Source organism: Triticum aestivum, chromosome 3B (assembly GCF_018294505.1).
Source record: "Triticum aestivum cultivar Chinese Spring chromosome 3B, IWGSC CS RefSeq v2.1, whole genome shotgun sequence".
NCBI classification, from domain to species: Eukaryota; Viridiplantae; Streptophyta; class Magnoliopsida; order Poales; family Poaceae; genus Triticum; species Triticum aestivum.
Window position 1 is genome coordinate 116,879,852 of NC_057801.1, and position 27,237 is coordinate 116,907,088.

The 27,237-nt window shown below is 41.4% G+C and overlaps 1 protein-coding gene across 1 annotated transcript; it reads right to left on the minus strand.

Moving 5' to 3' along the window:
* Positions 1-24,028: 24,028 nt before the first annotated feature.
* On the minus strand, positions 24,029-24,769 carry LOC123064996 (uncharacterized). Its single transcript, XM_044488371.1, has 2 exons — positions 24,551-24,769; positions 24,029-24,462 (listed from the first exon to the last, which is right to left on the minus strand). Exons 1-2 carry the CDS (start codon positions 24,761-24,763, stop codon positions 24,049-24,051), a joined length of 627 nt encoding a protein of 208 aa, XP_044344306.1. The 5' UTR covers positions 24,764-24,769; the 3' UTR covers positions 24,029-24,048.
* Between the last annotated feature and the right edge of the window lie 2,468 nt (positions 24,770-27,237).

The following is a 27,237-nucleotide window of genomic DNA, read 5'->3' on the forward strand; positions in this document are numbered from 1 at the left end:
AACCATTTGCAATGTTCACATATCGTACACAATTCTGAATAAGGGACAGTGTCTGAGGACACTTTGCGTGCCAATTTTCGCTGAAGCGATTCCAAATTTTCGGCTTCCGCAAAAATATCTACCTCCCCGCCCCCTCCCCCTTACCAAAAGCCACATTTCCCCTATTTCCGCCTTCCTTTCCAAGTTGAAACCTTCACTCATTGCTTGTAGCACCGCCTCCTCGCCGGCGACCCTCCTTCACGCTGCTTGGCCTCGCCTATCAACGCAGGTAATCCACACCCGAACCCCGATCTCCTCCTCCTTCCACATCCCACATGCCCCGACCGCCGGCGTGAGCGCGACACCTTTCCACCCAAATCACCGACCCCTCCACCAAATAAGCGTCGTCCTAAGCCATGGTGCATGCAGTATAGCCAGGATCTCAAGGAGCATTTGGCAGCGGAGAAGCAAATCGTGGCCGCACGCGCGGATGAGGTCGTGATGGCTGCCATTCGTGCCGACCCCCAGATCTTTGAGGAGCACCTTGCCATTTGCTAGCTATGTCGGTTAAGCATGCTCTGTTTACCCGTTGCTTGTGCTGCTCCTGCCTTTCCTTAACAAATTCTTGTGAATTATGCTATCTAATTTTACCATGCAATCTATTGCTCCTGTGTATATGTTCTATATGCCGTGAAGTGTGGTGCTCACTTATTAACTGTTTGGTTAATTAGTTGTCGTCTTCAGGTAACTGTTTGGTTCAATCCTGTAAATGTGATGTTCAATTCTCCAGGCTGCAATTTTGTATTATCTTCCATGTGAGAAATAAATCGAATTTATCTTTACAAAATACATGAGAAACGAATACAGTTTCTATATTTCCAAGTTGTCAAGCATGCTCGGTTTGGTTATACATTGTGCAATGTGGTGTTCAGTTAACGTTTGGTTCATTTGTGTTGTGGTGTTTAGTTAACTGTTTGGTTCAATTCTACAATGCAATGTTCAATAGTTGTGGGTGCATTCTATTATTGTATACCATGTGAGAAGTAAACCGAATTTGGCTGTACTAAATACATGAGAAACAAATACAACTGGTATATTTCTAAGTTGTCAAGCATGCTTGGTTTGGTTATACATTGTGCAATGTGTTGCTCAGTTAACGTTTGGTTCATTTGTGTTGTGGTGTTTAGTTAACCGTTTGGTTCAATTCTGCAATGCGATGTTCAATAGTTGTGGACGCATTCTGTTATTGTATACCATGTGAGAAGTAAATAAAGTTTGGTTGTACTAAATACATGAGAAACAAATAAAATTGCTATATTTCCAAGTTGTTAAGCATGCTTGGTTCGGTTAACTATCTGATCTTCTATTAGGAGTATGTTATATTGTGCAATGTGGTGCTCAGTTAATGTTTGGTTCATTTGTTGTGGTGTTTAGTTAACTGCTTGGTTCAATTTTGCAATGCGATGTCCAATTGTCGTGCTTGGAATTTTGTATTGTTGTGCATGTGAGGAATAAATCGAATTTGGCTGCACTTAATACATGAGAAACATATACAAGTGCTATATTTCCTAGTTCTTAATCCTGCTTGGTTTGCATAAATGGGTTTTCCATGTGGCTTGAATTAATCTGATGAATCTGCAATGTGCTTATTTTTCATCAACATATTTTACTGATAGCATGCGTACCCTTACCTAACCTGATGACTAACTACCTTATATGTGTTGCAGGGAAACAATATAATGGGAAGCACTGAGGTTTACAATCGAGGTTAGCACGTGCATGCTCCGTTGTCTAATAACACATTATTGTGCAATGGCAGGAACCATTCTAATACTTAGGTTTTTAACAATTTGGTCTTGCACATGTAGGTCCTGCTGTCAGAGGTTTGGACCCACTGTCCGACCCTTTTTGCATATGGGGAAATGAGTTGTCCATGAATATCAATCAAGTCAAGAAACTCAGAAAGATTGTTAGGATAAAGAAATTGGCGACAAAAAACAACAAGGTCTTTGTCTACACAATGAAGAAGACATCAGTTCACTACAAGATGATACTAGCTATTATACCTTGCCTTTTTTTATTCCTTTGCCCCATTTCCAATATAGAGAAGGTATTTATGCACATCCTTGTTTTCAGGCCTTTCCAAAGTAGTTCACGAATGATTACCTCTCAAACCACCTCTATGGTCAGGAGGCGAGGAAGGTTTTCATACAACACCCACGGTTCAATATTGAAGTGTTCCTGAAGAGGACAAAGGATGGACGGTCAATCATCCACACGCACTGGCCTAAAGTTGCAAAGACCTTCAACTCAATGAAGGCTCAATATTTTCCTTCCGCTTCAGCAGTTTTCCTGATTAGATGCATCTATCTATGTATCGTCTATGATGCTAATTTCGAAAGGTCATGTGAAACTTGGTGCTGGTGCAGTTGTGTAACGAGGTAGCTGAGTGTTGAAGCTATCATGTTGTACTCCGATGTATTTCAATTATGAAATCATGCTTCCTTAATATGGGAATGAAATATATTATGTGTTTAATATGAATGTCAATTATATTAATAAATGGATTATTAATAATAGCGCAATTAGCCTGCTAATAGCGAATTAGCCTGCTAATTAGTTTTTGCTATTGCAAACGGTTATTGAGAAAATACAATGGGCGATGCCCTAAGGCAACGCACACAGTTTCTAGGAATAAACCATGTTGGATCGATGAACAATCACACACGGCATTCTCTTCAAAATTGTTTGCGTTAGGCCACCTTGCGCAAACGTTTACCGCATAAAAATTGTGTGCGATGGATAGCCTTTGCCACACAGTTTCTTCTATGCACCGTGTGTGATGCATTCAATAACGCAAACGATAAATTTTTTAATATTGTGTGCGATGGGAATGCCATCACAAACGATTTAACGGGGAAAATTGTGTGTGATGTACCTACGAACGGAAACGTTTTCCTTGCAGTGACTGTGTGGGATGTATATACGATTGGAAACGTTTCACGGGGACTGACTGTATGGGATGTACTTACGACCGGAAATGATTTCGTCTGTATAATTGTATTTTTTGAGAAGTACTGTACGTATAACCGTATTTGGTCGCTCGCCGGTCGAACACGACCTCATTTCGCCAAGCGTGTGTGACAAGAGGGCATATCCCCGACGGTTTCTGGGTCGTGTGGGAAGGACCCCCTAATCGCCCACACTCACTAAGCGATGGTTCCAAATGCCGTCGTGAAAAGGGGTTTTAAACCGTTTGTATAGCATCGACGCGTACCAGTGTTTGTCCATTGGTATGTTACTTGCCCGAGATTCGATCGTTGGTATCTTCCTACCTCGTTCAATCTAATTATCGGCAAGTCTCTTTACTCGTTCCATAATACATCACCTCGTGACTAACTCCTTAGTCATTTGCTTGAAAGATTATAATGTATATTACCGAGAGGGCCCAAAGATACCTCTCCGATACTCAGAGTGACAAATCCTAATGTCGATCTATGCCAACTCAACAAACACCTTTGGAGATACGTGTAGAGCATCTTTATGATCACCCAATTATGTTGTGACGTTTGATATCACACAAGGTATTCCTCCGGTATCCGGGGGTTGCATAATCAGATAGTTGAAGGAATATGTGTTTGACATGAAGAAATCAATAGCAATAAACTGAACGATCATTATGCTAAGCTAACAAAGAAAGCATTAGCAATAAACTGAGCGATCATTATGCTAAGCTAATGGATGGGTCTTGTCCATCACATCATTCTCCTAATGATGTGATCCTGCTATCAAATGAAAACACATGTCCATGGCTAGGAAACCTTAACCATCTTTGATCAACGATCTAGTCTAGTAGAGGCTTACTAGGGACACGGTATTTGTTTATGTATTCACACATGTATTTAAGTTTCCGATCAATAAAATCTAAGCATGAATAATAAACCCTTATCATGAATAAGGAAATATAAAATAACAACTTTATTATTTCCTCTAGGGCATATTTCCTTCAGTCTCCCACTTGCACTAGAGTCAATAATCTTGTTCACATCACCATGTGATTAACACCCATAGTTCACATCGCCATGTGATCAATACCCAAAGAGTTCACTAGAGTCAATAATCTAGTTCACATCACCATGTGATTAACACCCAAAGAGTACCAAGGTGTGATCATGTTTTGCTTGTTAGATAAGTTTAGTCGACGGGTCTTCCACATTCAGATCCGTATGTATTTTGCAAATTTCTATGTCTACAATGCTCTGCATGGAGCTACTCTAGCTAATTGCTCCCACTTTCAATATGTATCCAGATTGGTGTCAAAGCTTGCATCAACGTAACCCTTTACGACGAACTCTTTATCACCTCCATAACCGAGAAACTTTTCCTTAGTCCTCTTAGGTAACAAAGGATAAATTTTGACCGATGTCTAGTGATCTGCTCCTGGATTACTATTGTACCCCCTTGCCAAACTCATGGCAATGTACACAATAGGTCTGGTACACAGCATGGCATACTTTATAAAACCTATGGCTGAGGCATAGGGAATGACTTCCATTCTCTCTCTATTTTCTACCGTGGTTGGGCTTTGAGTCTTACTCAACTTCATACCTTGCAATGCAGGCACGAACCCTTTCTTTGACTGATCCATTTTGAACTCCTTCAAAACTTTGTCAAGGTATGTGCTTTGTGAAAGTCCTATTAAGCGTCTCGATCTATCTCTATAGATCTTGATGCCCAATACATAAGCAGCTTCACCGAGGTCTTTCATTGAAAAATTCTTATTCAAGTATCTTTTATGCTATACAAAAATTCTATATCATTTCCAATCAACAATATGTCATCCACATATAATATCAGAAATGCTACAGAGCTCCCACTTACTTTCTTGTAAATTCAGGCTTCACTGAAAGTTTGTATAAAACCATATGCTTTGATCACCTCATCGAAGCGTATATTCCAACTCTGAGATGCTTGCACCAGTCCATAGATGGATCGCTGGAGCTTGCACACTTTGTTAACACCTTTAGGATAGACAAAACCTTCCAGCTGCATCATATACAACTCTTCTTTAAGATATCCATTAAGGAATGCAGTTTTGACGTCCATTTGCCATATTTCATAATTATAAAATGCGGCAATTGCTAACATGATTCGGATAGACTTAAGCATCTCTACGGGCAAGAAAGTATCATCGGAATCAACCCCTTGAACTCGTCAAAAACCTTTTGCGACAAGTCGACCTTGGTAGACAGTAACATTACCATCAACGTCAGTCTTCTTCTTGAAGATCTGTTTATTCTCTATGGTTTGCCGATCATCGGGCAAGTCCACCAAAGTCCACATTTTGGTCTCATATATGGATCTTATCTCAGATTTCATGGCCTCAAGCCATCTGTCGGAATCTGGGCTCATCATAGTTTCTTCATAGTTTGTAGGTTCGCCTTGGTCTAATAACATGACTTCCTGGACAGGATTACCGTACCACTCTGGTGCGGATCGTGTTCTGGTTGATCTATGAGGTTCTGTAGTTACTTGATCCAAAGTTTCATGATCATCATCATTAGCTTCCTTTCTAGTTGGTGTAGGCATCACAGGAATAATTTTCTCCGATGTGCTACTTTCTAGTTCGAGAGAAGGTAGAATTACCTCATCAAAGTTCTACTTTCCTCCCACTCACTTCTTTCGAGAGAAACTCTTTCTCTAAAAATGATCCAAACTTAGCAACAAAGATCTTGCCTTTGGATTTGTGGTAGAAGGTGTACCCAATAGTTCATTTGGGTATCGTATGAAGACACACTTCTCCGATTTGGGTTCGAGCTTATCAGGCTAAAGCCTTTTGACATAAGCGCTGCATCCCCAAACTTTAAGAAATGACAGCTTAGGTTTCTTGCCAAACCATAGTTCATATGGTGTCGTCTCAACGGATTTAGACGGTGCCCTATTTAACGTGAATGCGGGTGTCTCTAATGCATAACCCTAAAATGATAGTGGTAAATTGGTGAGAGACATCAAAGAATGCACCATATCTAATAAAGTATGATTACGACATTCGGACACACCATCAACTTGTGGTGTTCCAGGTGGTGTGAGTTGTGAAACTATTCCAAATTGTTTTAAATGAAGGCCAAATTCGTAACTAAAATATTTGCCTCCGCGATCAGATCGTAGAAACTTTATTTTCTTGCTACGATGATTCTCCACTTCAATATGAAATTCTTTGAACTTTTCAAATGTTTCAGACTTGTGTTTCATTAAGTAGATATACCCATATCTGCTCAAATCATCTGTGAAAGGTCTGAAAATAACGATACCTGCCATGTGCTTTTACTCATCGGACCACATACATCAGTATGTATTATTTCCAATAAGTCATTAGCTCGCTCCATAGTTCCGAAGAACGGAGTTTTAGTCATCTTGCCCATGAGGCATGATTCGCAAGTATCAAGTGATTCCAAAATCCCATCTGCATGGAGTTTCTTTATGCTCTTTACACCAATATGATGTAAGCGGCAGTGCCACAAGTATGTCGCACTATCATTATCAACTTTGCATATTTTGGCATCAATATTATGAATATGTGTATCACTACGATCGAGATTCAATAAACCATTCACTTTGGTGTCTGGCCATAGAAGGTTTTATTCATGTAAATAGAACAACAATTATTCTTTGACTTAAATGAATAACCATATTGCAATAAACATGATCAAACCATATTCATGCTCAACGCAAACACCAAATAACATTTATTTAGGTTCAACACTAATCCCGAAGGTAGAGGGAGTGTGCGATGGTGATCGTATCAATCTTGGAATCACTTCCAACACACATCATCACCTCTCCCTTAACTAGTCTCTGTTTATTCTGCAACTACTGTTTTGAGTTACTAATCTTAGCAATTGAACCAGTATCAAATACCCAGGGGGTACTATTAATACTAGTAAGGTACACATCAATAACATGTATATCAAATATACCTTTGTTCGCTTTTCCATCCTTCTTATCCGCCAAGTATTTGGGGGCAGTTCCGTTTCCAGTGACCATTTCCTTTGCAGTAGAGGCACTCAGTTTCTGGATTGGGTCCAGCTTTGGGCTTCTTCATGGGAGCGGCAACTTCGTTGCCAATCTTCTTGAAGTTCCCTCTCTTTCCCTTGCCCTTTTTCTTGAACTAGTGGTCTTGTTAACCATCAACACTTGATGCTCGTTCTTGATTTCTACCATCGCTGATTTTCAGCATTGCAAAGAGCTCGGGAATCATTTTCGTCATCCCTTGCATATTATAGTTCATCCCGAAGTTCTAGTAGCTTGGTGATAGTGACCGGAGAACTTTTTCAATCACTATCTTATCTGGAAGATTTACTCCCACTTGATTCAAGCGATTATAGTATCCCACATATTCTGAACACATGCTCACTGGTTGAGGTATTCTCCTCTGTTTTGTAGGAAAAGTACTTGTTAGAGGTCTCATACCTCTCGACGCGGGCATGAGTCTGAAATACCAATTTTAGCTCTTGGAACATCTCATATGCTCCATGGCGTTCAAAACATTTTTGAAGTCCTGGTTCTAAGCTATAAAGCATGACGCACTAAACTATTAAGTAGTCATCATATCGAGCTTGCCAAACGTTCATAACCTCTGCATCTGCTCCTGCAATAGGTCTGTCACCTAGCGATGCATCAAGGACATAATTCTTCTATGCAACAATGAGGATAATCCTCAGATCACGGACCTAGTCCGCATTATTGATACTATCATCTTTCAACTTATTTTTCTCTAGGAACATAGCAAAAAATAGGGGAGCTACATCGTGATCTATTGATCTACAATATAGATTTTGCAAATACTATGAGGACTAAGCTCATGATAAATTAAGTTAAATTATTAAATTACTAATGAACTCCACTTAAATAAACATCCCTCAAGTTATCTAAGTGATACGTGATCCAAATCAACTAACCCATGTCTGATCATCACGTGAGATGGGGTAGTCATCAATGGTGAACATCTCTATGTTGATCATATGTACTATATGATTCACGTTTGACCTTTCGGTCTCCAATGTTTCGAGGCCATGTCTCTACATGCTAGGCTCATCACGTTTAACCGAAGTATTCCGCATGTGCAAGACCGTCTTACACCCGATGTATGTGAACGTAGAGTCTATCACACCTGATCATCATGTGGTGTCTCGAAACGATGAACTGTAGCAATGGTGCATACTCAGGGAGAACACTTTAACCTTGAAATTTAGTGAAGGGATCATGTTATAATGCTACCATCGTACTAAGCAAAATAAGATGCATAGAAGATAAACATCACATGCAATCAAAATATGTGACATGATATGGCCATCATCATCTTGTGCTTTTGATCTCCATCTCCAAAGCATCGTTATGATCAGCATCATCATCGGCTCGATCATACATCTCCAACGTATCTATAATTTTTGATTGTTCCATGCTATTATATTACCCATTTTGGATATTTATGGGCTTTACTTTACACTTTTATATCATTTTTGGGACTAACCTACTAACCGGTGGCCCAGCCCCAATTGTTGTTTTTTTGCCTATTTCAGTGTTTCGAAGAAAAGGAATACCAAGCGGAGTCCAAACGGAATGAAACCTTCGGGAGCGATCTTTTTGGAACAAACGTGATCCAGAGGACTTGGAGTGGAAGTCAAGAAACAAGCAAGGCGGCCACGAGGGTGCCCGGCGCGCCCCCCACCCTCAGGGGCCCCTCGAGCGTCCACCGACCTACTTCTTCCTCCTACATATACCCCATGTACCCCGAAAACATCAGAAGCGACCACGAAAAACTATTTCCACCGCCGTAACCTTCTGTATCCGTGAGATCCCATCTTGGAGCCTTCGTCGGCGCTCCGCCGGAGGGGCAATCGATCACAGAGGGCCTCTACATCATCTCCAAGGCCCTTTCGATGAATTGTGAGTAGTTTACCACAGACCTTCGGTCCATAGTTATTAGCTAGATGGCTTCTTCTCTCTTTTTGAATCTCAATACAAAGTTCTCCTTGATCTTCTTTGAGATCTATTCGATGTAACTCTTTTTGCGGTGTGTTTGTCGAGATCCGATGGATTGTGGGTTTATGATCAAGTTTATCTATGAGAAATATTTGAATCTCCTCTGAATTCTTTTATGTGTGATTAAGTTATCTTTGCAAGTATCTTCAAATTATCAGTTTGGTTTAGCCTACTAGATTGATCTTTCTTGCAATGGGAGAAGTGCTTAGCTTTGGGTTCAATCTTGCGGTGTCCTTTCCCAGTGACAGCAGGGGCAGCAAGGCACGTATTGTATTGTTGCCATCGAGGATAAAAAGATGGGGTTTATATCATATTGCATGTGTTTATCCCTCTACATCATGTCATCTTTCTTAATGCGTTACTCTGTTCTTTATGAACTTAATACTCTAGATGCATGCTGGATAGCGGTCGATGTGTGGAGTAATAGTAGTAGATGCAGAATCGTTTCGATCTACTTGTCACGGACGTGATGCCTATATACTTGATCATGCCTAGATAATCTCATAATTATTTGATTTTCTATCAATTGCTCGATAGTAATTTGTTCACCTATCGTAATAATTATGCTATCTTGAGAGAAGCCACTAGTGAAACCTATGGCCCCCGGGTCTATCCCTTATCATATAAGTTTGCCATCTACTTTTATTCGCATCTTTACTTTTCCAATCTATATCATAAAATACCAAAAATATATTTATCTTATCATATTATCTCTATCAGATCTCACTTTCGCAAGTGGCCGTGAAGGGACTGACAACCCCTTTATTGCGTTGGTTGCGAGTTCTTGTTTGTTTGTGTAGGTGCGTGGGACTTTTGAGGAGCCTCCTACTGGATTGATACCTTGGTTCTCAAAAACTGAGGGAAATACTTATGCTACTACTGCTGCATCACCCTTTCCTCTTCAAGGAAAACCAACGCAATCTCAAGGCGTAGCAAGAAGGATTTCTGGCGCCGTTGCCTGGGAGGTCTTCGCTCAAGTCAAGACATACCAAGTACCCATCACAAACTCATCTCCCTTGCATTTACATTAGTTGTCATTTGCCTCTCGTTTTCCTGTCTCCCACTTCACCTTTGCCGTTTTATTTGTCCTCTCTTTCCCAATCTCCTCTCTCTTTCGCTTGTATTTTGTATGATCGTCGCTATGGCTAGTTCTCTATCCACTCCTTTGTCTCCCGAGTTTGAAGTTCTTCACTTCAAGCAAAGGCAAGGAGAAAACTTGAAAGATGCTTGGTTTAGGATGATGGAATCTTACCGTAACTGCACTTTAGAGGTGAATTTTAGAATTATTCTTCGCAATTTTTACGTTGGACTAAATATGTCTCATAGACAACTCTTGGATTGTATTGCCAAAGGAAGTTTTATCGAAATTGATCCCAGTATTGCGCATGAAGTCATAGTGGAAATAGTGGGAAAACTACCTCAAAAAGGGGGATCACATCATACCCCAGAGGAAACTCAAGTTTTTGAAAAAAATTGCGAAGTAACAAAAATATTACAAAAGTCCCTTGAACCTCTTAAGACTGTTAGCGGAAATCTTCACCGCATGAACATGTTGATTACCCTTTGTAATAAGCGGTTGGATTCTTTAGATCTAAAAATTTTTGAGTATGAGGGAAAACGTAAAGAACCTCCCGGATTCGAACAAGACTCCACTAAAAAATTGAAAACTAAAGATGGTAACACTTAGATCTATCCTTGCTTTTATGCCTAGCTAGGGGCGTTAAACAATAGCGCTTGTTGGGAGGCAACCCAATTTTAATTTTGTTTCTTGCTTTTTGCTTCTGTTTACTAATAAATTTTGCATCTACCTTCTTCTTAGATGTGTTTTCATGTTTTAATTAGTGTTTGTGCCAAGTAGAACCTATAGGATAACCTATGGTAAGAGTTAATTTGATTCTGCTGAAAAACAGAAACTTTGCGCTCACGAGAAAAAAAATCAATAAATCACAGAAACGTGATTTTGGGTTGATTATTTTTTCTGTAGATAAATAGACAAATTTCCTAGGACGCCCTATTTTGGTAGGATTTTTAGAGTTCCATAAGTATTCAAAAGTTACACATTGCTACAGACTGTTCTGTTTTTTACAGATTCTGTTTTCCGTGTGTTGTTTGCTTATTTTGATGCATCTATGGCTAGTATGTAGGGGTATGAACCATAGAGAAGTTGGAATACAGTAGGTTTAACACCAATATAAATAAACAATGAGTTCATTACAGTACCTTATGTGGTGGTTTTTCTTTCTTGCACTAACGGAGCTTATGAGATTTCCTCTTGAGTTTTGTGTTGTGAAGTTTTCAAGTTTTGGGTAAAGATTTGATGGACTATGGAATAAGGAGTGGCAAGAGTATAAGTTTGGGGATACCCAAGGCACCCCAAGATATTCAAGGATAACCAAAATCCTAAGCTTGGGGATGCCCCGGATGGCATCCCCTCTTTCGTCTTCGTCTATCGGTAAATTTACTTGGAGCTATATTTTTATTCGCCACATGATATGTGTTTTGCTTGGAGCGTCTTGTATGATATTAGTCTTTGCTTTTTAGTTTACCACAATCATCCTTTCTGTACACACCTTTTGGGAGAAACCCACTTGATTGGAATTTATTATAATACTCTATGTGCTTCACTTATATCTTTTGAGCTAGATAGTTTTTGCTCTAGTGTTTCACTTATATCTTTTAGAGCACGATGCTGGCTTAATTTTGTAGAAATTGTTAATCTCTCATAATTCATTTATATTATTTTGAGAGTCTCTTAGAACAGCATGGTATTTTCTATGGTTATAAAATTGGTCCTAGAATGATGGGCATCCAAGTTGGGTATAATAAAAACTATCATAGGAAGTGAATTGGATGCTGTGATCAATTTGATACTTAATAATTGTTTTGAGATATGGAGGTAGTGATATTAGAGTCATGCTAGTTGGGTGATTATGAATTTAAAGAATGCTTGTGTTGAAGTTGGCAAGTCCTGTAGCATGCACGTATGGTAAAAGTTGTGTAACAAATTTGAAACATGAGGTGTTCTTAGATTGTGCATCCTTATGAGCGGCGGTCGGGGACGAGCGATGGTCTTTCCCTACCAATCCATCCCCCTAGGAGCATGCGCATAGTGCTTGGTTTTTGATGACTTGTAGATTTTTGCAATAAGTATATGAGTTCTTTTTGACTAATGTTGAGTCCATGGATTATACACACTCTCACCCTTCCATCATTGCTAGCCTCTTCGGTACCGTGCATTGCCCTTTCTCACCTTGAGAGTTGGTGCAAACTTCGCCGGTGCATCCAAACCCCGTGATACGGTACGCTCTATCACAAATAAACCTCCTTATATCTTCCTCAAAACAGCCACCATACCTACCTATTATGGCATTTCCATAGCCATTCCGAGATATATTGCCATGCAACTTTCCACCATTCCGTTCATCATCATGACACGCGTCATTATTATCATATTGCCTTGCATGATCATGTAGTTGACATCGTATTTGTGGAAAAGCCACCATGCGTAATTTTTCATCCATGTCACTCTTGATTCATTGCCCATCCGGTACACCGCCGGAGGCATTCATATAGAGTCATATCTTGTTCTAGTATTGAGTTGTAATTCATGAGTTGTAAATAAATAGAAGTGTGATGATCATCATTATTAGAGCATTATCCCCAAATAAAAAAAAGAGAAAGGCCAAATAAAAAAGAGAAAGGCCAAATAAAAAAAGGCTAAATAAAAAAGGCCCCAAAAATAAAATAAAAATAAAAAGGGGGCAATGTTACTATCCTTTTCCACACTTGTGCTTCAAAGTAGCACCATGTTCTGCATATAGAGAGTCTCATATGTTGTCACATTTATATACCAGTGGGAATTTTTCATTATAGAACTTGGCTTGTATATTCCTACGATGGGCTTCCTCAAAATTCCCTAGGTCTTCGTGAGCAAGCAAGTTGGATGCACACCCACTAGTTTCTTTTGTTGAGCTTTCATACATTTATAGCTCTAGTGCATCCGTTGCATGGCAATCCCTACTACTCATGTTGACATCAATTGATGGGCATCTCCATAGCCCATTGATTATCCTCGTCAATGTGAGATTTTCTCCTTTTTTGTCTTCTCCAAACAATCTCCATCATCATATTCTATTCCACCCATAGTGCTATATCCATGTCTCACGCTCATGTATTGCGTGAAAGTTGAAAAAGTTTGAGATTATTTAACTACGAAACAATTGCTTGGCTTGTCCGGGGGTGTGCAAGATGAGAGCATTTTTGTGTGACGAAAATGAAGCATGACCTAACTATATGATTTTGTAGGGATGAACTTTCTTTAGCCATGTTATTTTGAGAAGACATGATTGATTTGATTAGTATGCTTGAAGAATTACTATTTCTTATGTCAATATGAACTTTTATTTTGAATCATTTGGATCTGAACATTCATGCCACAATAAAGAAAATTACATTGAGAATTATGCTAGGTAGCATTCCACATCTAAAATTCTGTTTTTATCATTTACCTACTCGAGGAAAAGCAGGAATTAAGCTTGGGGATGCTTGATACGTCTCCAACGTATCTATAATTTTTTATTGTTCCATCCTATTATATTACCCGTTTTGGATGTTTATGGGCTTTACTTTACACTTTTATATCATTTTTGGGAGTAACCTACTAACCGGAGGCCCATCCCGAATTGTTGTTTTTTGCCTATTTCAGTGTTTCGAAGAAAAGGAATATCAAACAGAGTCCAAACAGAATGAAACCTTCGGGAGCAATCTTTTTGGAACAAACATGATCCAGAGGACTTGAACTGGAAGTGAAGAAACAAGCGAGGCGGCCACGAGGGTGTCCGGCGCGCCCCTTACAGGTGGGCGTGCCCCCCCCCACCCTCGTGGGCCCCTCGATCGTCTACCGACCTACTTCTTCCTCCTACATATACCCATGTACCCCGAAAACATCATAAGCGACCACGAAAAACTATTTCCACCGCCGTAACCTTCTGTATCCGCGAGATCCCATCTTGGAGCCTTCGCCGGCGCTCCGCCGAAGGGGGAATCGATCACAGAGGGCCTCTACATCATCCCCAAGGCCCTTCCGATGAGTTGTGAGTAGTTTACAATAGACCTTCGGGTCCATAATTATTATCTAGATGGCTTCTTCTCTCTCTTTGAATCTCAATACAAAGTTCTCCTTGATCTTCTTGGAGATCTATTCAATGTAACTCTTTTTGCGGTGTGTTTGTTGAGATCCGATGAATTGTGGGTTTATGATCAAGTTTATTTATGAGAAATATTTGAATCTCCTCTGAATTCTTTTATGTGTGATTAAGTTATCTTTGCAAGTCTCTTCGAATTGTCAGTTTGGTTTGGCCTACTAGATTGATCTTTCTTGCAATGGGAGAAGTGCTTAGCTTTCGGGCAGAAATGCACGTATTGTATTGTTGACATCGAGGATAAAAATATGGGGTTTATATCATATTGCATGAGTTTATCCCTCTACATCATGTCATCTTTCTTATGCGTTACTCTGTTCTTTATGAACTTAATACTCTAGATGCATGCTGGATAGCGGTCGATGTGTGGAGTAATAGTAGTAGATGCAGAATCGTTTCGATCTACTTGTCACGGACGTGATGCCTATATACATGATCATGCCTAGATAATCTCATAATTATTCGCTTTTCTATCAATTGTTCAACAATAATTTGTTCACCCATCGTAATAATTATGCTATCTTGAGAGAAGCCACTAGTGAAACCCATGGCCCCAGGTCTATCCCTTATGATATAAGTTTGCCATCTACTTTTATTTGCATCTTTACTTTTCCAATCTATTTCATAAAATACCAAAAATATATTTATCTTATCATATTATCTCTATTAGATCTCACTTTCGCAAGTGGCCGTGAAGGGATTGACAAGCCCTTTATTCGTTGGTTGCGAGTTCTTGTTAGTTTGTGTAGGTGCGTGGGACTTTTAAGGAGCCTCCTACTGGATTGATACATTGGTTCTCAAAAACTAAGGGAAATACTTAGCTACTATTGTTGCATCACCCTTTCCTCTTCAAGGAAAACCAACGCAAGCTCAAGACGTAGCACTCGTCACCTTCATATCCATCATTGCGTCATGGTCGTCTCGTCAACTATTGCTAACTCATAGAGATAAAATAAAGCAATTACATGGCGTTTGCATTTCATACAATAAAGAAACCATAAGGCTCCAGTCGGTTGCCTGATATCTTAACAAACATGATAATCTCATACAATAACGTATATCACATCATGTCTTGACCATATCACATCACAACATACCCTGCAAAACAAATTAGACACCCTCTACTTTGTTGTTGCAAGTTTTACGTGGCTGCTACGGGTTTCTAGCAATAACCGTTCTTATCTATGGCAAAAACCACAATGGTGGTTCGTCAAGTTTGTTGTTTTAACCTTCTTCAAGGAACGGCCATAGTCAAATTTGATTCAACTAAAGTAGGAGAAACAGACACCCGCCAGCCACCTTTATGCAAAACTAGTTGCATGTTAGTCGGTGGAACCAGTCTCATGTGCGTGGACATGTAAGGTTGGTCCGGGCCGCTTCATCCCATAATACCGCCGAATCAAAATAAGACGTTGGTTGCAAGCAGTATGACTATCACCGCCCACAACTCTTTGTGTTCTACTCGTGCATATCATCTAGACATAGACTTGGCTCTGATACCACTATTGGGGAATCGTTGCATGGAAAACAAAAAAAATTCTACTCACATGCAATGATCTATCCATGGAGATGCACAGCAACAAGGGGGGGAGTGTGTCTACGTACCCTCGTAGACTGTAAGTGGAAGCGTTTCACAACGCGGTTGATGTAGTCAAACTTTCTTGGCGATCCAACCAATCAAGTACCGAACGCACGACACCTCCATGTTCAACACACGTTCAGCTCGGTGATGTCCACACCTTCTAGATCCAGCAAGACGGCGAGGTAGTGGATGAGTTCCGACAACATGACGGCGTGGTGATGGTGACGCTGAAGTTATCTCCGCAGGATTTCCCCTAAGGACTACGAAAATATGACCGGGAGTGTAAACGATGGAGGGGGGCGTCACACACGGCTAGGCAATTGTCTGTTGTGTGCTAGGCACCCCCTCCCACATATATATAGGTGGGAGGGAGGGAGGAGCAGCCAAAGGAGGCACCCAAGTAGGAGGAATCCTACTTGGAGTCCCGCCGAAGCCGCGTCCCCCTTTCCATATATAAACGAGGGGGGAGGAAGGAGGGGGAGAGGGAAGGAAGGGGGAGTCCTACTCCACACTTTCCTTTCTCTCCCCTCTTTCCTTCTCCTCATAGGGACGACCTCTATAGGGGTGCACCAGCCCCTTGTGGGCTGGTGTGTTCCCTCACTTGGCCCATAAGGCCCATATCTTTGTCGGGGGTGCCCGAAACTCCTTTCCGGTGACCTGATAAGCACTCAGTACCCTCTGGAACACTTCCGGTTTACGAATACCATCGTACTATATATCAGTCTTTACCTCTCGACCATTTTGAGACTCCTCGCCATGTTCGTGATCTCACCTCGGACTCCGAACAACATTGGTAACCAAATAATATAACTCATATAATACTATATCATCATCGAACGTTAAGCGTGCGGACCCTAGGGGCTCGAGAACTATGTAGACATGATCGAGACACCTCTCCGGTCAATAACCAGTAGCGGAACCTGGATGCCCATATTGGCTCCTACATATTCTACGAAGATCTTTATCGGTCGAACTGTTATGACAACATACATAATTCCCTTTGTCCATCGGTATGTTACTTGCCCGAGATTCAATTGTCGGTATCTTCATACCTAGTCAAATCTCATAACCGGCAAGTCTCTTTACCCGTTCCGTAATACATCACCTCGTGACTAACTCCTTAGTCATTTGCTTGCTAGCTTATGATGTGTATTACCGAGAGGGCCCAGAGATACCTCTCCGATACTCGGTGTGACAAATCCTAATTTCGATCTATGCCAACCCAACAAACACTTTGGAGATACATGTAGAGCATCTTTATGATCACCCAGTTACGGACGTTTGGTAGCACACAAGGTATTCCTCCGTTATCCGGGAGATGCATAATCTCATAGTCAAACGAATATGAATTTGACATGAAGAAGGTAATAGCAATAAACTGAATGATCATTATGCTAAGCTAATGGGTGGGTCTTGTCCATCACATCATTCTCCTAATGATGTGATCCCGTTATCAAATGACAACACATGTCCATGGTTAGGAAACCTTAACCATCTTTGATCAATGAGCTAGTCTAGTAGAGGCTTACTAGGGACACATTATTTGTTTATGTATTCACACATGTATTTAAGTTTCCGATCAATACATTTCTAGCATGAATAATAAACCTTTATCATGAATAAGGAAATATAAAATAACAACTTTATTATTTCCTCTAGGGCATATTTCCTTCAGCCGCCGAGGCGAAGGCGAAGCGCAAGAGCAGGCGGACGAAGGCATACACGAGGCCAAAGACATGCTTCTTTGTGAGTGTTGGAGGGACATTGTCCAAGACCCAAGACCGGCGCCGAAAAAAAGGCATCAACCTTTTGGACTCGTGTCTAACGCGAGTTCCATGAACGCAAGAAGTTTCCAGCGTACAAAATTCAAAGCACGCACGGGTGTGTGTTCATCTCGAAGCGATGGAAGGTGATCCAACAAGAGTGCAACAAGTTTTGTGCCACTCTTGCGAGCGTCAAGGCACGCCCCGCGAGCGGCATCGGCATGCAAGACACGATATGCATGCAAGCACCCCTCTTTGTGTCATTCCGTTTATACTTACATGTTCATTTTCATATCCATTAGCCAATATGCTTTCATGCAATTCATTTGTAGGCATTCCAAGCTTTAGAGGCCAACGTCCAACACGAGGCAAACCTTCAACCTCTCCCATTGTTGGAGGGTCATCAAAGACGAGGAGAGTTCAAGGCGCAATTTGCCTCCCTCGTAGCGCATGGGGGGAAGAAAGCCGTCGAGGAGGTTGGGGAGGGTGAGATGGCACGACTGCGGAGGAAGACCAACTCCAAGAAGGAGGACAAGCGGGATGCGACATCAATCGCCTTGATCGCAATCGTGGAGGGTATGATGACGAAGAACTCAAGGGAGGAGAAGCGCCGCAAGACAAGGAGGAGCAAATGAATGCCTTCATGGAGATACAACGGAGGAGGCTTGAGATGGAGGCGGAGAAGCAAACGATGATGCTTGAGATGGAGGCAAAGAAGCAAGCCAAGATGCTAGAGATCGCGGCCGCCAATGCCAAGACCAAGGCGAAAGAAGTGGCTCTCGCATGTATGATGATGGGGTGGATCTCATGAAGGTGGATCTCAACATCGTATTGACAAGAAAGAGGCCGTGGTTCGAGAAGATGCAGGCTGACATGCTCAAGTTCGACGACACGTCATCTATGATGGCGAGCGCCATCCTTTTTTGTATGTCGGCAAGTGTGCTGGCATGACCACGACCGTGATGGCGTGGTCGAACTCCCGCTCCTTTTTGTGTGCGGGCATGTGTGCCGGGCGCTGGCAAGTGCGCCAGCATGAACTGTGTGGTGTTTTTTTGAAGCTGGCATTGTATGCCGGCCGCTGGCATGGTGCCGACATGAACTTCGGGCGACTGGAATGGCCGCTAGCATGGTCTATTAAATTGTGATCCAAATTCTACCGTATTGGACTAGACGTAGTACATACGGTGTGGGCCTTTGCGTTGGTACCGACGCGTACGAGTACAACTCGTTTTCTTGTCCTCCAAGGACTCTTATGTCTTGCCCTCATATATACCCCATGTAGTCTCACCTAAGACGGTCTGTTATCTCGTGCTTGTAATACTCCTCCATCATAGTGATTGTGCCTTCCTGCGTCTGTGGTTTTCTCCCACAAGGGTTTCCATGTAAAAATCTGTGTCTCTCTGTCTCGTTTATTTCTCGTTATTACCTAACAAGTGGTACCAGAGCCAAGTTTGCAGATACGAGATTTTTTTTGAGACGAGAGTTAGGGTTGCGTCTGTGCGCGCCACCGCACGAGACCTGTCGATCCGCCAAGTCCGAGCGAGATCGATTTCCGCTGCAACCGTACAGTTGCCGAGACAGACAGAAAAATTCCCGCTGCACGCCGGCGCAGATCCATGTCCGAGATCGTTCGGGTGCAAGTTTCTAGACCCGAGCCGAGGAATACTTCCGTTGCGTCGCGGTGTTAAAAAATCGATCATAGTACTCGATCTTTTGGATAGGCCACTAGAGCCGCCGTGGTTGAAGTCCAACCGAAGGGTCAGACCAGCCGTCACATCCTCACGTGAAGGTGCTAGTACAGAGTACTAGTTCGGCCCTTTGTCTTTTTCATCTCCAAGTTGCTACCTCCACCCGAGGTAACAGATTTAATCTACTCATGGCATCCATGAAGTACGATCTTTCGCTGCTGGACCGTGACACAAGGTTTACCCTATGGCAAGTCAAGATGCGGGCGTTGTAGGCACAGTCCGACTATGATGAAGCACTGGATAGTTTTGGGAAGAACCGAATTCAGGATTGGACTGATGAGGAGAAAAGAATTGATTGTCAGGCTTTCTGAAAAGTTCAACTCCATTTGCATAATAATATTTTGCAGGAAGTTTTGAGCGAGAAAACTACCGCCGCTGCATGACTAAAGATCTCACCAGCAAGATGCATCTGAAGCAAAAATTATTCCTTCACAGGTTACCCGAGGGAGGTAATGTTTTGAATCATATTTCAGAATTTAAAGAGATCATATCCGATCTAGATGCAATAGAGGTTAAGTATGAAGAGGAAGATACTGCTTTAATGTTACTTTGTTCACTGCCAAATTCTTATACTAATTCTCGAGACACGATATTATACAGTCGCGATACTCTCACGCTTAATGAAGTTTATGAAGCTTTGAACTCCAAGGAGAAGATGAAATTAATGGTGCCTCATAATGGTTCGAGTTCATCCCAAGCAGAGGGATTATCTGTTTGTGGCAGGACAAAGGAGAAGAACTTCAATAATGGAAATAGAGGCAAAAGTAAAAACGGTTACAGGGGCCGGTCGCAATCCAAAGACAAGAAATGTTGCAGATATTGCAGGAGAGACGGACATGACATCTCAGAGTGTTTCAAGTTGCAGAATAAAGAAAAGAGGAAAGGTTACAAACAAGGTGAAAATTCTGCTAACGTTGCTCGTGATGATAGTTCCGATGATGCTCTTGTCGTTATTGCTGGATGTGCTGAGACCAATGATGAGTGGGTACTTGACACTGCATGCACTTTTCATATGTGTCCACATAGAGATTGGTTTACTACTTTTGATTCCACTACTTCTGCTGGTTCCGTTTTGGGTTTTAATAATTCACCATGCAAGATTGAAGGCATAGGTTCTGTTCGAATCAATATGTTTGATGGTACAATCAGAACTTTGACAGATGTTCGATACATTCCGAAGATGAAGAGAAATCTTATCTCTGTTAGTGCCCTTGATGCAAAGGGATACAAGTATTCAGGTGGAGATAGTGTTTTGAAGGTCACCAAAGGTTCCCTTATTGTGATGAAAGGTGACTTAAGTTCGACCAATGGTCTTTATTACCTTCGAGGTTCTACCGTTTCAGGTAACGCTACTCCAGTTATTTCAAAGAATTCTGATTGTGATGCTGCTAACCTTTGGCATATGTGTCTTGGACATATGAGTGAACTTGGTTTAGCAGAGTTAAATAAGAGAGGTCTCCTTGATGGATATGAACCTGGTAAATTGAAATTTTGTGAGCATTGTATCTTCGGCAAGCACAAGAGGGTGAAGTTCAATACTTCGATCCATACAACTGAAGGTATTCTTGATTATGTGCATTCTGATTTATGGGGACCATCTCGCAAGAAGTCACTAGGTGGTGCAAGTTACATGCTGACTATTATTGATGATTATTCGAGAAAAGTTTGGACTTATTTCTTGAAGCATAAATATGAAGCATTCTTAGCATTTAAGGAGTGGAAGATTATGATTGAGAGGCAAACTAAAAGGAAGGTAAAAATACTTTGCACTTATAATGGTATGGAATTTTGTTCTAAGCAATTTAAAAGTTATTGCAAGTCTGAAGGCATTGTCAAACACTACACCATTTCTTATACTCCTCAACAAAACGGTGTTGTTGAGCGTATGAACAGGACCATTATTTCCAGAGCCCGTTGCATGTTTTCCAATGCAGGTTTGCATAGGCGTTTTTGGGCTGAGGCCGCTTCCACTGCTTGTTATCTCATTAATCATTCACCGTCTATTGCTCTTAATAAGAAAACTCCAATTTGAGGTATGGTCTGGTTCACCTGCTGATTATTCACAGTTGAGTGTTTTTGGTTGCACTGCTTATGCTCATGTTGATAAAGGAAAGTTGGAGCCTAGGGCTGTTAAGTGCATCTTTCTTGGTTATAAGTCTGGTGTTAAAGGTTTTAAATTGTGGAATCCTGAAACCCAGAAGGTTGTTATTAGCAGAAATGTTATCTTTAATGAAATTGCTATGTTACATGATGTTCCATCTACTAATGTTTATGTTGAGAGTGAACAACAGCCTACTATTTCGCAGCCTACTGTTCAGGTGGAGCATTGAAACAGGTGATACATATGGTAATGAAATTGTTGATGCACATGATGAACCAGTCGTTGATGATGAACATGTCACTCCCACTCCAAATCAGCCTATTGTTCCACCCAGTTGGAATCTTGCATGTAACAGAGTTAGGCGAGGTATTAATAAACCTGACAAGCTAATTGAAGAGTGCAATATTGTTTCTTTCGCTTTATCTTTTGCAGAAGAAATTGAAGGTAATGCCGAGCCTTCTTCATATTTTGAGGCTATTATTTCTGGTGATAATAGTAAGTTGATGACCTCTATGCACGATGAGATGGAATCACTTGAAAAGAATGGCACTTGGGATTTAGTAAAATTGCCTAGAGAGAAGAAACCTATTCGTTGCAAGTGGGTTTTCAATAGGAAAGAAGGTGTTTCTCCTAATGATGAGACAAGATATAAAGCAAGGTTAGTTGCTAAAGGTTACAGTCAGATTCCAGGTATTGACTATAACGAAGTCTTTTCTCCTGTTGTGAAGCATAGCTCTATTCGCACTTTACTCAGCATTGTTGCCATGAATGATTTTGAGCTTGAATAATTGGATGTTAAAACTGCATTTTTACATGGACAATTAGAAGAGGATATTTATATGGAACAACCTCAAGGTTTTGTTATTCCTGGAAAAGAAAAGCTTGTCTGTAAGTTAAAGAAATCTCTTTTATGGATTGAAGTAATCCCCGAGATAGTGGTACAAGAGATTTGACACCTTTATGCTCTCTCAAGGTTTCAAAAGGTCTAATTATGATAGTTGTGTTTATTTGAAAACTGTCAACGGTTCAACTATTTATTTGCTCCTTTATGTTGGTGATATGCTTATTGCTGCAAAGAGTATGTCAGAGATTAATGAACTAAAGAAGAAATTGAGTAATGAATTTGAGATGAAGGATTTGGGTGCACCAAAGAAAATTCTTGGCATGGAAATATCCAGAGATAGACCGTCTAGAAAAGTATATCTAAGTCAGAAGGGATATATTGATAAAGTTCTTCGTCGTTTTAATATGCATAATGCCAAGATGGTGAGTACACCGTTAGCTGCACACTTTAAATTGTCATCGGCTTTATTTCCTAAGTCAGATGCAGATATTGAGTACATGTTTAGAGTTCCCTATTCAAGTGCAGTTGGTTCACTTATGTATGCTATGGTCTGTTCCCGTCTGGATTTATCTTATGCGTTGAGTGTTGTTAGTAGATACATGGCTAATCCTGGAAAAGAGCATTGGAAAGCAGTTCAGTGGATTTTCAGATACCTGTGAGGTACTTCTAATGCTTATTTACAGTTTGGGAAAACTAGAGATGGACTTGTTGGTTTTGTTGATTCTGATTTTGCTGGTGACTTGGATAAGAGAAGATCACTCACATGTTATGTTTTCACCATTGGTGGTTGTGCTGTGAGTTGGAGAGCAACCTTACAGTCTATTGTGGCGTGTTGCACTACTGATGCCGAGTATATGGCTATTTCTGAAGCATGCAAAGAAGTTATCTGGTTGAAAGGTTTGTACGCTGAGCTTTGTGGAGATTCATCTTGCCCTACCATATTGAGTGACAGTCAAAGTGCTATATATCTTACCAAGAATCCAATGTACCATGAGAGAACAAAGCACATTGATATCAGATATCACTATATTCGAGATGTTGTTGCTCAAGGTGATTTGAAGGTATGCACGATAAGTACTCATGATAATCCTGCTGATATGATGACAAAGCCAGTTTCGACCAATAAGTTTGAGCTTTGCTCAGGCTTAGTTGGTATTTCTCATTAGTCTTACGGACTTTGGTGCACAAGGTGTTTATGCTGATTTGGATGGAATTATTTAATTTTTTCGACTATTTGAGGGATTTTGGATGAAGGTGGAGATTGTTAAATTGTGATCCAAATTCTACTGTATTGGACTAGACGTAGTACATACGGTGTGGGCCTTTGCGTTGGTACCGACACGTACGAGTACAACTCGTTTACTTGTCCTCCAAGGACTCTTATGTCTTGCCCTCATATATACCCCATGCAGTCGCACCTAAGACAGTCTGTCATCTCGTGCTTGTAATACTCCTCCATCATAGTGATTGCGCCTTCGTGCGTCCGTAGTTTTCTCCCGCAAGAGTTTCCACGTAAAAATCCGTATCTCTCTGTCTCGTTTATTTCTCGTTATTACCTAACAGCAGTGGCGGAGCTAGCATTTGACATCAGGGTGGTCCGCCCTAATTTTTTGTATAACTAATATGACATGTGAACATTCTAACTAATTATCAATAGCACATGGAAATAGATTAATATGGTCTTACGAACACACTAAAATTCTCAATTAATTTTCAGTTTTGCATAAATAAGCCTACATAGTAAATAGTACATGGACCATAGCACATACCTTGAGAAGTTCAAAAAGACTATCTTTCTGGCCTACGTTTTTGCATTGCCATGAAGGTGTCAATTATGTCATCTTCATTCACCTCGGAGAAAGCATCCCTCTCAATGTATGTGACTAGGCAATCATCCAAAAGACTATCACCCATCTTATTTCTCAACTTGTTCTTGACAAAACTCATGGCAGAAAATGCTCTCTCAACATTTGTCGTTGCCACCGGGAGAATCAATACCAATTTTAAAAGCAAGTACACCAAATGATGAACTATATGTCTCCCTGTTTGGACAAGCTTAACAGAGAGATCAACAAGATTCCCAAGGCCTTGAAAGTTCTCATCATTTCTCATGTCATCAATATAGTTATCAAGTTGTAGTTCAAGGTGTATCAAGTCGGCACTTGAAAAGTCTTTGGGATAAAAATCAGCAAGTCTTCGTACCTTGTGTGCATCAAAAGAAACAAATGAGTTAAAGAGATTATGTACCAATTTTGAAAGCAATACAAAATTTAGAAGCAAGTTTGCATACCTTTTGTGCATCAAAAGCAGCAAATGAGTTGGCGGGATTCAAAGCAGACATACAAGATAGCAGCTCCATATTGATCTCATCAAACCGATTTTCAAGCTCTTGACTAATTTGATCAATGACTCCAAGAAAAACTTCTCTTCTAAAGTGATCATCATTTGTTTGGGGTCGAGCAAACCGTGTTGATCTTCCATAAGGCACATAATTATCTTCCATTATATGAACTTGAATGCCATGCTTGTTACAGAATAGTGTGACCTTTTGCAAAAATGCATCCCACGAATTTGTGTTATAGTCAAACCATGATCAGTAAGTAAAGTTTCAATTGCTTCCTTAAGTGATAATGAAGTAGTGTCACTTACATGAACAACTCCAAGAAAGTGCTCAGACGGCCTCCCTACTTTATCAACAAAACGCAAGCATAAAGCTAGTTGTTCTTTATGTGATACATCACTAGACTCATCAGCTAGAATAGCATAGTGCTCATCACCAAGTTCATCAATAATTTGCTTTCTAGTAAGTTGTGCACAACATTGAATAATCTGATGTTGTATCTGATGAGATGTCAATTGGCAGTTACCTGGTGCATTCTTCAAAACATACTTATTCACCTCCTCACTATTTGCTGCAAGCCACTTCAATAGCTCAAGGAAGTTTCCTCTATTGCTAGACTCTTCACTTTCATCATGCCCACGAAATGCCAATCCTTGATGAAGAAGAAACTGCAAGCATCTAAGTGAATACTTCAACCTCATCTTGTAAAGACGCAGATCCTCACTGTTCACCTTCACAAAAAGATCATCAATAGCTGCACGAGGATTCACAAATAAGTTATATCTCTCTTGAGCTGCATTATGCACACTTGATACGCAACCAACATGCTTAAGAAGAGCATCCTCTCTATTCCAATTACTCCAACCACCATCAGTAAATGCATTAGTTCCCTTACCACTAGTTTTTTTCTCTTTGAACAAGTAACATACAAAGCAAAATGCAGATTCCTTCTTGGTACTATATTCAAGCCAACTATGATTATGAAGCCACAAAGGATTGAATGAACGTTCTCTACTCCCAATTGTTCTTTTCTTAAAGTCGTGTGAATAAGGTTTGAATGGCTTTTTAAGGATATATGCTCTTCGAACTGCGTCTTGATCATTGATAGGATAACTTGCAATGGGTAGCCTGTCCTCGGGATCATGTTTAAGACGACTAAAATCATAAACCGGTGGTGATGGCGGTGACACATCCTCAGTTTGCTCTATGGTCACATTTGACATAGACAATGTTGGTTCTTCAATTTGCTCTTCGATCACAACCGGCATACACACAACTTCGCGAGTCTGCTCTTCAGCCACATTCGACATATTCTCTGCTTTCTTCTTCTTCCCTATCTTCATAGCTTCTCTTTGAAAAAGAGAAACAATGTCTGCTGCCCTCTTCATTCTTCTACAAATCTGTAACAATACTACTTTCTATCATTACTGCTTCCTATCACTAAAGCTAATTGAGGCAGAACATAGTGCAAAAAAGCAAACCCTAAATCATAAATTAGGGGTAAATCATGGATTTGGGGTATTTTTTCAGTACCTCACCTCACTGCAGCCGGATTTGGAAGGGGCGAGGCCGCGAGGGTAGGGTCGCCAGGCAGTCGCCCGACGAGCGGCGGCAAGGGCACAGCCGGACTCCGGCAGGCGGCAGCCGGCAGGGGCTAGCCGCGCGCGCAGGCGCAGGGAGATGCCCCCGGAGCCCTGGACCGAGGGCCAGGCGGGGCGGCGGGCGGGCTGGAGAAGAGGCGGGAGGCGGCCGGCGGGAGCTTCCTCGGCGGCGGCAGGGGCGCCAGGCGCGAACGGCGAGGCGAGGCGGCTATCGGGGTCGAGGCGTCGAGCAGGTCTGCAGGTGCGTCGGGGCGTCGGGCTGTTTTTTTCGATGTGGACCTGGTTGTTTATTGGGTTCCTTTTTTTTCTGGTCCATTTATAATCTATAGGTATATGGGCTGTCTCAGAATCCCAGGGTGGGCCGCGGCCCACCCTGGCCACCCTGTAGATCCGCCACTGCCTAACAGGGTCTATGACCGCGGGTCTTTTTTAAAATTATGCGCGGATATGAAATGGGTCGGCGCGTTGGGCGCACTCCCGACCCAAATTTAAACTGGGCGGACGCCGAGCGGGCGACCGATCCAAACAGATAAAAAGCAGACAAAAGCGTCATCTGTTTGGGTCGACGCGTTGGAGTTGCTTCGATGGCAGATTCAAACCATGATATGTGCTCGAGCTTGCACTTCACGCAGTAGTTCACTACTGCAGATTAAAACCAAAATAGATTCTCATGGTAACCAGAAAGGAAACCAAGAGAGTAGTGGCAGTGGTACACTACCATGTGGAATAATCAGTCAAAAACTCAAGATGGCCCTCCGCCCCAGCCAAAGGCTGATAGAAGAAGAAATTCATGTTAGCTGTCAGGTCAACTATGTGAGCTCATGCTCACCGCAAGCATCAAAATAACATAACGATGTGGTTTAGGCGAGCACATGATCGATCTCCTTGGCTCCTGCAACGAAGTCTGATGCGATGCCCGACGCATGTGAGCATCCAGGGGGGAAACGGTACGGTAGCAAGTGGCTCCGTCGGCTCAGCGTCTGCGTATGTAGCGTTTGTTCCACATGGCACAGGGTTTGGGGCCGGCTCGATGCT